Below are 12,959 nucleotides of genomic sequence, written 5' to 3' on the forward strand. Positions count from 1 at the left end.
GCGAGAGAGAGAGAGACAGAGAGAGGGCGCGAGAGAGAGAGAGACAGAGAGAGGGCGCGAGAGAGAGAGAGACAGAGAGAGGGCGCGAGAGAGAGAGAGACAGAGAGAGGGCGCGAGAGAGAGAGAGACAGAGAGAGGGCGCGAGAGAGAGAGAGACAGAGAGAGGGCGCGAGAGAGAGAGAGACAGAGAGAGGGCGCGAGAGAGAGAGAGACAGAGAGAGGGCGCGAGAGAGAGAGAGACAGAGAGAGGGCGCGAGAGAGAGAGAGACAGAGAGAGGGCGCGAGAGAGAGAGAGACAGAGAGAGGGCGCGAGAGAGAGAGAGACAGAGAGAGGGCGCGAGAGAGAGAGAGACAGAGAGAGGGCGCGAGAGAGAGAGAGACAGAGAGAGGGCGCGAGAGAGAGAGAGACAGAGAGAGGGCGCGAGAGAGAGAGAGACAGAGAGAGGGCGCGAGAGAGAGAGAGACAGAGAGAGGGCGCGAGAGAGAGAGAGACAGAGAGAGGGCGCGAGAGAGAGAGAGACAGAGAGAGGGCGCGAGAGAGAGAGAGACAGAGAGAGGGCGCGAGAGAGAGAGAGACAGAGAGAGGGCGCGAGAGAGAGAGAGACAGAGAGAGGGCGCGAGAGAGAGAGAGACAGAGAGAGGGCGCGAGAGAGAGAGAGACAGAGAGAGGGCGCGAGAGAGAGAGAGACAGAGAGAGGGCGCGAGAGAGAGAGAGACAGAGAGAGGGCGCGAGAGAGAGAGAGACAGAGAGAGGGCGCGAGAGAGAGAGAGACAGAGAGAGGGCGCGAGAGAGAGAGAGACAGAGAGAGGGCGCGAGAGAGAGAGAGACAGAGAGAGGGCGCGAGAGAGAGAGAGACAGAGAGAGGGCGCGAGAGAGAGAGAGACAGAGAGAGGGCGCGAGAGAGAGAGAGACAGAGAGAGGGCGCGAGAGAGAGAGAGACAGAGAGAGGGCGCGAGAGAGAGAGAGACAGAGAGAGGGCGCGAGAGAGAGAGAGACAGAGAGAGGGCGCGAGAGAGAGAGAGACAGAGAGAGGGCGCGAGAGAGAGAGAGACAGAGAGAGGGCGCGAGAGAGAGAGAGACAGAGAGAGGGCGCGAGAGAGAGAGAGACAGAGAGAGGGCGCGAGAGAGAGAGAGACAGAGAGAGGGCGCGAGAGAGAGAGAGACAGAGAGAGGGCGCGAGAGAGAGAGAGACAGAGAGAGGGCGCGAGAGAGAGAGAGACAGAGAGAGGGCGCGAGAGAGAGAGAGACAGAGAGAGGGCGCGAGAGAGAGAGAGACAGAGAGAGGGCGCGAGAGAGAGAGAGACAGAGAGAGGGCGCGAGAGAGAGAGAGACAGAGAGAGGGCGCGAGAGAGAGAGAGACAGAGAGAGGGCGCGAGAGAGAGAGAGACAGAGAGAGGGCGCGAGAGAGAGAGAGACAGAGAGAGGGCGCGAGAGAGAGAGAGACAGAGAGAGGGCGCGAGAGAGAGAGAGACAGAGAGAGGGCGCGAGAGAGAGAGAGACAGAGAGAGGGCGCGAGAGAGAGAGAGACAGAGAGAGGGCGCGAGAGAGAGAGAGACAGAGAGAGGGCGCGAGAGAGAGAGAGACAGAGAGAGGGCGCGAGAGAGAGAGAGACAGAGAGAGGGCGCGAGAGAGAGAGAGACAGAGAGAGGGCGCGAGAGAGAGAGAGACAGAGAGAGGGCGCGAGAGAGAGAGAGACAGAGAGAGGGCGCGAGAGAGAGAGAGACAGAGAGAGGGCGCGAGAGAGAGAGAGACAGAGAGAGGGCGCGAGAGAGAGAGAGACAGAGAGAGGGCGCGAGAGAGAGAGAGACAGAGAGAGGGCGCGAGAGAGAGAGAGACAGAGAGAGGGCGCGAGAGAGAGAGAGACAGAGAGAGGGCGCGAGAGAGAGAGAGACAGAGAGAGGGCGCGAGAGAGAGAGAGACAGAGAGAGGGCGCGAGAGAGAGAGAGACAGAGAGAGGGCGCGAGAGAGAGAGAGACAGAGAGAGGGCGCGAGAGAGAGAGAGACAGAGAGAGGGCGCGAGAGAGAGAGAGACAGAGAGAGGGCGCGAGAGAGAGAGAGACAGAGAGAGGGCGCGAGAGAGAGAGAGACAGAGAGAGGGCGCGAGAGAGAGAGAGACAGAGAGAGGGCGCGAGAGAGAGAGAGACAGAGAGAGGGCGCGAGAGAGAGAGAGACAGAGAGAGGGCGCGAGAGAGAGAGAGACAGAGAGAGGGCGCGAGAGAGAGAGAGACAGAGAGAGGGCGCGAGAGAGAGAGAGACAGAGAGAGGGCGCGAGAGAGAGAGAGACAGAGAGAGGGCGCGAGAGAGAGAGAGACAGAGAGAGGGCGCGAGAGAGAGAGAGACAGAGAGAGGGCGCGAGAGAGAGAGAGACAGAGAGAGGGCGCGAGAGAGAGAGAGACAGAGAGAGGGCGCGAGAGAGAGAGAGACAGAGAGAGGGCGCGAGAGAGAGAGAGACAGAGAGAGGGCGCGAGAGAGAGAGAGACAGAGAGAGGGCGCGAGAGAGAGAGAGACAGAGAGAGGGCGCGAGAGAGAGAGAGACAGAGAGAGGGCGCGAGAGAGAGAGAGACAGAGAGAGGGCGCGAGAGAGAGAGAGACAGAGAGAGGGCGCGAGAGAGAGAGAGACAGAGAGAGGGCGCGAGAGAGAGAGAGACAGAGAGAGGGCGCGAGAGAGAGAGAGACAGAGAGAGGGCGCGAGAGAGAGAGAGACAGAGAGAGGGCGCGAGAGAGAGAGAGACAGAGAGAGGGCGCGAGAGAGAGAGAGACAGAGAGAGGGCGCGAGAGAGAGAGAGACAGAGAGAGGGCGCGAGAGAGAGAGAGACAGAGAGAGGGCGCGAGAGAGAGAGAGACAGAGAGAGGGCGCGAGAGAGAGAGAGACAGAGAGAGGGCGCGAGAGAGAGAGAGACAGAGAGAGGGCGCGAGAGAGAGAGAGACAGAGAGAGGGCGCGAGAGAGAGAGAGACAGAGAGAGGGCGCGAGAGAGAGAGAGACAGAGAGAGGGCGCGAGAGAGAGAGAGACAGAGAGAGGGCGCGAGAGAGAGAGAGACAGAGAGAGGGCGCGAGAGAGAGAGAGACAGAGAGAGGGCGCGAGAGAGAGAGAGACAGAGAGAGGGCGCGAGAGAGAGAGAGACAGAGAGAGGGCGCGAGAGAGAGAGAGACAGAGAGAGGGCGCGAGAGAGAGAGAGACAGAGAGAGGGCGCGAGAGAGAGAGAGACAGAGAGAGGGCGCGAGAGAGAGAGAGACAGAGAGAGGGCGCGAGAGAGAGAGAGACAGAGAGAGGGCGCGAGAGAGAGAGAGACAGAGAGAGGGCGCGAGAGAGAGAGAGACAGAGAGAGGGCGCGAGAGAGAGAGAGACAGAGAGAGGGCGCGAGAGAGAGAGAGACAGAGAGAGGGCGCGAGAGAGAGAGAGACAGAGAGAGGGCGCGAGAGAGAGAGAGACAGAGAGAGGGCGCGAGAGAGAGAGAGACAGAGAGAGGGCGCGAGAGAGAGAGAGACAGAGAGAGGGCGCGAGAGAGAGAGAGACAGAGAGAGGGCGCGAGAGAGAGAGAGACAGAGAGAGGGCGCGAGAGAGAGAGAGACAGAGAGAGGGCGCGAGAGAGAGAGAGACAGAGAGAGGGCGCGAGAGAGAGAGAGACAGAGAGAGGGCGCGAGAGAGAGAGAGACAGAGAGAGGGCGCGAGAGAGAGAGAGACAGAGAGAGGGCGCGAGAGAGAGAGAGACAGAGAGAGGGCGCGAGAGAGAGAGAGACAGAGAGAGGGCGCGAGAGAGAGAGAGACAGAGAGAGGGCGCGAGAGAGAGAGAGACAGAGAGAGGGCGCGAGAGAGAGAGAGACAGAGAGAGGGCGCGAGAGAGAGAGAGACAGAGAGAGGGCGCGAGAGAGAGAGAGACAGAGAGAGGGCGCGAGAGAGAGAGAGACAGAGAGAGGGCGCGAGAGAGAGAGAGACAGAGAGAGGGCGCGAGAGAGAGAGAGACAGAGAGAGGGCGCGAGAGAGAGAGAGACAGAGAGAGGGCGCGAGAGAGAGAGAGACAGAGAGAGGGCGCGAGAGAGAGAGAGACAGAGAGAGGGCGCGAGAGAGAGAGAGACAGAGAGAGGGCGCGAGAGAGAGAGAGACAGAGAGAGGGCGCGAGAGAGAGAGAGACAGAGAGAGGGCGCGAGAGAGAGAGAGACAGAGAGAGGGCGCGAGAGAGAGAGAGACAGAGAGAGGGCGCGAGAGAGAGAGAGACAGAGAGAGGGCGCGAGAGAGAGAGAGACAGAGAGAGGGCGCGAGAGAGAGAGAGACAGAGAGAGGGCGCGAGAGAGAGAGAGACAGAGAGAGGGCGCGAGAGAGAGAGAGACAGAGAGAGGGCGCGAGAGAGAGAGAGACAGAGAGAGGGCGCGAGAGAGAGAGAGACAGAGAGAGGGCGCGAGAGAGAGAGAGACAGAGAGAGGGCGCGAGAGAGAGAGAGACAGAGAGAGGGCGCGAGAGAGAGAGAGACAGAGAGAGGGCGCGAGAGAGAGAGAGACAGAGAGAGGGCGCGAGAGAGAGAGAGACAGAGAGAGGGCGCGAGAGAGAGAGAGACAGAGAGAGGGCGCGAGAGAGAGAGAGACAGAGAGAGGGCGCGAGAGAGAGAGAGACAGAGAGAGGGCGCGAGAGAGAGAGAGACAGAGAGAGGGCGCGAGAGAGAGAGAGACAGAGAGAGGGCGCGAGAGAGAGAGAGACAGAGAGAGGGCGCGAGAGAGAGAGAGACAGAGAGAGGGCGCGAGAGAGAGAGAGACAGAGAGAGGGCGCGAGAGAGAGAGAGACAGAGAGAGGGCGCGAGAGAGAGAGAGACAGAGAGAGGGCGCGAGAGAGAGAGAGACAGAGAGAGGGCGCGAGAGAGAGAGAGACAGAGAGAGGGCGCGAGAGAGAGAGAGACAGAGAGAGGGCGCGAGAGAGAGAGAGACAGAGAGAGGGCGCGAGAGAGAGAGAGACAGAGAGAGGGCGCGAGAGAGAGAGAGACAGAGAGAGGGCGCGAGAGAGAGAGAGACAGAGAGAGGGCGCGAGAGAGAGAGAGACAGAGAGAGGGCGCGAGAGAGAGAGAGACAGAGAGAGGGCGCGAGAGAGAGAGAGACAGAGAGAGGGCGCGAGAGAGAGAGAGACAGAGAGAGGGCGCGAGAGAGAGAGAGACAGAGAGAGGGCGCGAGAGAGAGAGAGACAGAGAGAGGGCGCGAGAGAGAGAGAGACAGAGAGAGGGCGCGAGAGAGAGAGAGACAGAGAGAGGGCGCGAGAGAGAGAGAGACAGAGAGAGGGCGCGAGAGAGAGAGACAGAGAGAGGGCGCGAGAGAGAGAGACAGAGAGAGGGCGCGAGAGAGAGAGACAGAGAGAGGGCGCGAGAGAGAGAGACAGAGAGAGGGCGCGAGAGAGAGAGACAGAGAGAGGGCGCGAGAGAGAGAGACAGAGAGAGGGCGCGAGAGAGAGAGACAGAGAGAGGGCGCGAGAGAGAGAGACAGAGAGAGGGCGCGAGAGAGAGAGACAGAGAGAGGGCGCGAGAGAGAGAGACAGAGAGAGGGCGCGAGAGAGAGAGACAGAGAGAGGGCGCGAGAGAGAGAGACAGAGAGAGGGCGCGAGAGAGAGAGACAGAGAGAGGGCGCGAGAGAGAGAGACAGAGAGAGGGCGCGAGAGAGAGAGACAGAGAGAGGGCGCGAGAGAGAGAGACAGAGAGAGGGCGCGAGAGAGAGAGACAGAGAGAGGGCGCGAGAGAGAGAGACAGAGAGAGGGCGCGAGAGAGAGAGACAGAGAGAGGGCGCGAGAGAGAGAGACAGAGAGAGGGCGCGAGAGAGAGAGACAGAGAGAGGGCGCGAGAGAGAGAGACAGAGAGAGGGCGCGAGAGAGAGAGACAGAGAGAGGGCGCGAGAGAGAGAGACAGAGAGAGGGCGCGAGAGAGAGAGACAGAGAGAGGGCGCGAGAGAGAGAGACAGAGAGAGGGCGCGAGAGAGAGAGACAGAGAGAGGGCGCGAGAGAGAGAGACAGAGAGAGGGCGCGAGAGAGAGAGACAGAGAGAGGGCGCGAGAGAGAGAGACAGAGAGAGGGCGCGAGAGAGAGAGACAGAGAGAGGGCGCGAGAGAGAGAGACAGAGAGAGGGCGCGAGAGAGAGAGACAGAGAGAGGGCGCGAGAGAGAGAGACAGAGAGAGGGCGCGAGAGAGAGAGACAGAGAGAGGGCGCGAGAGAGAGAGACAGAGAGAGGGCGCGAGAGAGAGAGACAGAGAGAGGGCGCGAGAGAGAGAGACAGAGAGAGGGCGCGAGAGAGAGAGACAGAGAGAGGGCGCGAGAGAGAGAGACAGAGAGAGGGCGCGAGAGAGAGAGACAGAGAGAGGGCGCGAGAGAGAGAGACAGAGAGAGGGCGCGAGAGAGAGAGACAGAGAGAGGGCGCGAGAGAGAGAGACAGAGAGAGGGCGCGAGAGAGAGAGACAGAGAGAGGGCGCGAGAGAGAGAGACAGAGAGAGGGCGCGAGAGAGAGAGACAGAGAGAGGGCGCGAGAGAGAGAGACAGAGAGAGGGCGCGAGAGAGAGAGACAGAGAGAGGGCGCGAGAGAGAGAGACAGAGAGAGGGCGCGAGAGAGAGAGACAGAGAGAGGGCGCGAGAGAGAGAGACAGAGAGAGGGCGCGAGAGAGAGAGACAGAGAGAGGGCGCGAGAGAGAGAGACAGAGAGAGGGCGCGAGAGAGAGAGACAGAGAGAGGGCGCGAGAGAGAGAGACAGAGAGAGGGCGCGAGAGAGAGAGACAGAGAGAGGGCGCGAGAGAGAGAGACAGAGAGAGGGCGCGAGAGAGAGAGACAGAGAGAGGGCGCGAGAGAGAGAGACAGAGAGAGGGCGCGAGAGAGAGAGACAGAGAGAGGGCGCGAGAGAGAGAGACAGAGAGAGGGCGCGAGAGAGAGAGACAGAGAGAGGGCGCGAGAGAGAGAGACAGAGAGAGGGCGCGAGAGAGAGAGACAGAGAGAGGGCGCGAGAGAGAGAGACAGAGAGAGGGCGCGAGAGAGAGAGACAGAGAGAGGGCGCGAGAGAGAGAGACAGAGAGAGGGCGCGAGAGAGAGAGACAGAGAGAGGGCGCGAGAGAGAGAGACAGAGAGAGGGCGCGAGAGAGAGAGACAGAGAGAGGGCGCGAGAGAGAGAGACAGAGAGAGGGCGCGAGAGAGAGAGACAGAGAGAGGGCGCGAGAGAGAGAGACAGAGAGAGGGCGCGAGAGAGAGAGACAGAGAGAGGGCGCGAGAGAGAGAGACAGAGAGAGGGCGCGAGAGAGAGAGACAGAGAGAGGGCGCGAGAGAGAGAGACAGAGAGAGGGCGCGAGAGAGAGAGACAGAGAGAGGGCGCGAGAGAGAGAGACAGAGAGAGGGCGCGAGAGAGAGAGACAGAGAGAGGGCGCGAGAGAGAGAGACAGAGAGAGGGCGCGAGAGAGAGAGACAGAGAGAGGGCGCGAGAGAGAGAGACAGAGAGAGGGCGCGAGAGAGAGAGACAGAGAGAGGGCGCGAGAGAGAGAGACAGAGAGAGGGCGCGAGAGAGAGAGACAGAGAGAGGGCGCGAGAGAGAGAGACAGAGAGAGGGCGCGAGAGAGAGAGACAGAGAGAGGGCGCGAGAGAGAGAGACAGAGAGAGGGCGCGAGAGAGAGAGACAGAGAGAGGGCGCGAGAGAGAGAGACAGAGAGAGGGCGCGAGAGAGAGAGACAGAGAGAGGGCGCGAGAGAGAGAGACAGAGAGAGGGCGCGAGAGAGAGAGACAGAGAGAGGGCGCGAGAGAGAGAGACAGAGAGAGGGCGCGAGAGAGAGAGACAGAGAGAGGGCGCGAGAGAGAGAGACAGAGAGAGGGCGCGAGAGAGAGAGACAGAGAGAGGGCGCGAGAGAGAGAGACAGAGAGAGGGCGCGAGAGAGAGAGACAGAGAGAGGGCGCGAGAGAGAGAGACAGAGAGAGGGCGCGAGAGAGAGACAGAGAGAGGGCGCGAGAGAGAGACAGAGAGAGGGCGCGAGAGAGAGACAGAGAGAGGGCGCGAGAGAGAGACAGAGAGAGGGCGCGAGAGAGAGACAGAGAGAGGGCGCGAGAGAGAGACAGAGAGAGGGCGCGAGAGAGAGACAGAGAGAGGGCGCGAGAGAGAGACAGAGAGAGGGCGCGAGAGAGACAGAGAGAGGGCGCGAGAGAGACAGAGAGAGGGCGCGAGAGAGACAGAGAGAGGGCGCGAGAGAGACAGAGAGAGGGCGCGAGAGAGACAGAGAGAGGGCGCGAGAGAGACAGAGAGAGGGCGCGAGAGAGACAGAGAGAGGGCGCGAGAGAGACAGAGAGAGGGCGCGAGAGAGACAGAGAGAGGGCGCGAGAGAGACAGAGAGAGGGCGCGAGAGAGACAGAGAGAGGGCGCGAGAGAGACAGAGAGAGGGCGCGAGAGAGACAGAGAGAGGGCGCGAGAGAGACAGAGAGAGGGCGCGCGAGAGACAGAGAGAGGGCGCGAGAGACAGAGAGAGGGCGCGAGAGACAGAGAGAGGGCGCGAGAGACAGAGAGAGGGCGCGAGAGACAGAGAGAGGGCGAGAGAGACAGAGAGAGGGCGAGAGAGACAGAGAGAGGGCGAGAGACACACACACACACAGGGAGAGAGACACAGAGAGAGAGAGAGAGAGGGAGAGAGAGACCCACAGAGAGAAAGGGAGAGAAAGAGACACACACAAAGACCCCCACAGAGAGAGAGACACACACACACACAAAGAGACAGAGTGACACAAAGACCCCCACAGAGAGAGAGAGAGAGAGAGAGAGACACCCACAGAGAATTAGGGAGAGAGAGAGACAGACACACAAAGACCCCCACAGAGAGAGAGAGAGAGAGAGAGACACACACACACACAAAGAGACAGAGTGACACAAAGACCCCCACAGAGAGAGAGAGAGAGAGAGAGAGAGACACCCACAGAGAGATAGGGAGAGAGAGAGACAGACACACAAAGACCCCCACAGAGAGGGAGAGTGAGAGACACACACACACACACAAAGACCCCCACAGAGAGAGAGACAGAGAGACAGAGAGAGAGACACACAAAGACCCCCACAGAGAGGGAGAGAGAGACACACACACACACACAGACAGAGATTAGTGTGGAGTGAGGGAGAAGTCGGAAGAAAATTCAGATCACTAAAAAGGGTCAAAATAACATACAAATTAGCAGAAGTAGGCCATTCAACCCCTCTAGCCTGCTCCACCATTCAATATCATGGCTGATCTGTTTGTGTCTTGAATTCCACACTCCCATCTCCCCCCGATAACCTTTGACCCCCTTGCCTAACAAGAATCTATCTACCTCCACCTTAAAAATATTCAATGACCCCGCCTCCACCACCTTCTGAGGCAGAGAGTTCCAAAGTCGCACAACCCTCAGAGGGAAACATTTTCTCCTCCTCTCTGTCCTAAAAGGGAGACCCCTAATTTTAAAACAGTGCTCCCTAATTCTGGACTCACCCACAAGAGGAAACATCCTTTCCACATCCACCTTGTCAAGACCGTTCAGGATCTTATGAACTGCAGTCAAGTCTCCCCTCACTCTTCTAAACTCCAGTGAAAACAAGCCCAGTCTGTCCAACTTTTCCTCATAAGACAACCGGCTCATTCCAGGTATCAATCTAGTAACCTTCTTGGTGTTGAATTAATATAGGGAAGTGAGGGTGTCAGGGAAGGGGAAATTGAATTGCCTTGTGGCAGGAACTTGTTTGTTAAATTAGTGCCGTCTCCCGAACCCTATCATCATTCCCATGTTCGAGTCTGCGCTCCGATACAACGTGCAAAATGTAGCTCTGTTCTTAAACATCAGGGTAGACCTAATGCAGGGACCCGTGCAGGTCAAGTGATGGACATCATGCATTTGCCTACAACTTGCATTTATATAGCACCTTTAATGTAGGAAAACATTCCAAGGCGTTTCACAGGGGGCTATTATCGGGCAAAACAACACTGAGTCACATAAGGAGATATCACAGCATGTGACTAAAAGCTTGGTCAAAGAGGTAGGTTTTAAGGACTGTCTTTAAAAAGGGAAGAGAGAGGGGTTTTAGGGAGAGAATTCCAGACTTTAGAGTTCAGGCAACTGAAGGCACAGCCGCCAATGGTGGGACGACGGAAATAGGGGATGCGCAAGAGACCAGAATTAGAGGAGCACACAGGCTACAGTGACTCAAGACGCAAATTTGAGCAGCGGTAGCCACAGTCTCTTACCCGACAACACGACTTCAACCAGGTCTCCTTCCTGGATATCACCCTCAGATTTCACCAGCTGGAGGATGTTGTCACAGGTGGGGTTGTGTCTGAACAGGAGGATTTTGTCATACATCCCATAAAATCCACATTCCGGGAACTGCAGACAGAGAGAGAGACAACAGATCAGACCAGTATTCAGGAGCTACCTCCACACGCAGGGCAGAATCCATAAGGTCACAGGAGCTAAAAGAAGCTCGTATCTGGGGACGCTTCATTCTACGAGTCCTCTCGCTTACTTTGTGTGTTGGTAACAATGCAGTAGAGAGGGAAAAAAAATAAAGTACATGTAATGCATGGGGTCTTAATTTAAGATCTTAAATTGCTCTCATTCCACTAGTGACAGATCAGTACTGTACCCCAGTGTTATACAGTGACAGACCCTGTACCCACTAGTACTGTACCCGTGTTATACAGTGACAGACCCTGTACCCACTAGTACTGTACCCCAGTGTTATACAGTGACAGACCCTGTACCCACTAGTACTGTACCCCAGTGTTATACAGTGACAGACCCTGTACCCACTAGTACTGTACCCCAGTGTTATACAGTGACAGACCCTGTACCCACTAGTACTGTACCCCAGTGTTATACAGTGACAGACCCTGTACCCACTAGTACTGTACCCGTGTTATACAGTGACAGACCCTGTACCCACTAGTACTGTACCCCAGTATTATACAGTGACAGACCCTGTACTCACCAGTACTGTACCCCAGTGTTATACAGTGACAGACCCTGTACCCACTAGTACTGTACCCCAGTATTATACAGTGACAGACCCTGTACTCACTAGTACTGTACCCCAGTATTATACAGTGACAGACCCTGTACTCATCAGTACTGTACCCCAGTGTTATACAGTGACAGACCCTGTACCCACTAGTACTGTACCCGTGTTATACAGTGACAGACCCTGTACCCACTAGTACTGTACCCCAGTATTATACAGTGACAGACCCTGTACTCACCAGTACTGTACCCCAGTGTTATACAGTGACAGACCCTGTACCCACTAGTACTGTACCCCAGTATTATACAGTGACAGACCCTGTACTCACTAGTACTGTACCCCAGTATTATACAGTGACAGACCCTGTACCCACTAGTACTGTACCCCAGTGTTATACAGTGACAGACCTGTACTCATCAGTACTGTACCCCAGTGTTATACAGTGACAGACCTGTACTCACCAGTACTGTACCCCAGTGTTATACAGTGACAGACCTGTACTCACCAGTACTGTACCCCAGTGTTATACAGTGACAGACCTATACCCACCAGTACTGTACCCCAGTGTTATACAGCGCAGACTGGTATTCACCAGTACTGTACCCCAATGTTATACACAGTGACAGACCTGACCCAACAAAAGATAAAAGATAATTAGGAAATGTGTTGTAGTACAAGACTCCCTTGAAAAAAAAGTTTCATCATATCAACCTGTCTAACTGGTGAGGTGGTGAGGGGTGGGGGGGGAAAAGAAACAAGACAACTTACATTTATATAGCACCTTTAATAGAGTAAAATGTCCCACAGTGCTTTCACAGGAGTGTAAAATCAGACAAAACGTGACACTGAGCTCCATAAAGAGACTTTAGGGCAGGTGAATAAAAGCTTAATTAAAGTAGGCTTTAAAGGAGGAATCTTAAAGTAGAAGACAGACACCCAGGGTTCAGAAAGGAATTCCAGAGCACGGGGCCTCGGCAGCTGAGAGAAGGCAGACAATGGACTTGTATTTATACTGCAGCCTGGTCACATCTCAAACGCGTATCAGATACACTGAATTACACTGAAGTGCGGTTACTTTGTCTGGAAAGTTTATTTTGAGCACAGCAAAACCCCGCAAACCTCAGCGACATAGGAAAAATGATCAACTGTTTTTAATGCTGATGGTCAAGGTAGGAAGGGTTAGCCTGGGATAAATGCATGGAGAATTCCTGGTTTACCACAAAAGGGTTAAATTCCTGGGATGGAAAACAGCCTCACATTTCTGGAGACAAAAGCTCATAAGAGAACATTAGCACCAGTTACACGTGGGTTTGACGTATGAAGTGTTTGAGACACCAGTCACGCTCTGCTACGTGACAGCCTCTGTCTTTGTGCCTTGCTCCCCTCTATTTTTGAATGGCTTCACGAACGCTGACAGTCCATCAGTTTGCTTTTATCTGTTTTACGCAGTTCTTAGCTGCTCAAAAAATGCAGATTACGCAGAAGGAAAGGTGGCGATAGGTCTGATCATTGTTTTGGTAGACAGCAAACTAAAAAAAAAACATGCATGATGCAGCCGCAAACCCAGTCAATGCACCTCTTTCAGAAATTCCTTTCTTGGCAATGTCGGAAAGGTCAGAGAGTTTTCTGCAACCACCTTGTAAAAAGATCCAGGGCTCCACTCAACACCAGAGTGTGAGAGATATCTCGTCTCACACTTCCATTTCACAAATAGGGTTGCCAACTCCCCAGGATGGTTCTGGAGTCTCCAGGAATTGAAGATTAATCTCCAGGACACTGACGCGAGCAAAACCTCAGTGAGGCATTAAACAAAAACTGTCTTTTCCCCACTTTTTTTTTGAACATGTTTATTTGTGATATAAAAGTATTGATGAAACCGCCTTCGCCACCACGTAACAGTAAAAATGATTCCAATTGGCTAAGAGTCTGCTCCCTTTCCAATTGGCTGTGGGAGGATGAAATGCCTGGTGGCCCAGTTTGCTCGCCCGGATGGA

The 12,959-nt window shown here is 56.0% G+C and overlaps 1 protein-coding gene across 1 annotated transcript in view; it reads right to left on the minus strand.

Annotated features, from left to right (window-relative positions):
* prkd2 (protein kinase D2) overlaps window positions 1-12,959 on the minus strand; it is an 81,754-nt gene that overhangs the window by 42,417 nt on the left and 26,378 nt on the right. Inside the window, exon 2 of the mRNA XM_068019002.1 lies at window positions 10,193-10,331. Coding sequence (XP_067875103.1) covers window positions 10,193-10,307 — 115 coding nt within the window. The 5' untranslated portion in view covers window positions 10,308-10,331. The remainder of the gene's footprint in view (window positions 1-10,192; window positions 10,332-12,959) is intronic.

Source organism: Heterodontus francisci, chromosome 40, assembly GCF_036365525.1.
Source record: "Heterodontus francisci isolate sHetFra1 chromosome 40, sHetFra1.hap1, whole genome shotgun sequence".
In the NCBI taxonomy this organism is placed as follows: Eukaryota; Metazoa; Chordata; class Chondrichthyes; order Heterodontiformes; family Heterodontidae; genus Heterodontus; species Heterodontus francisci.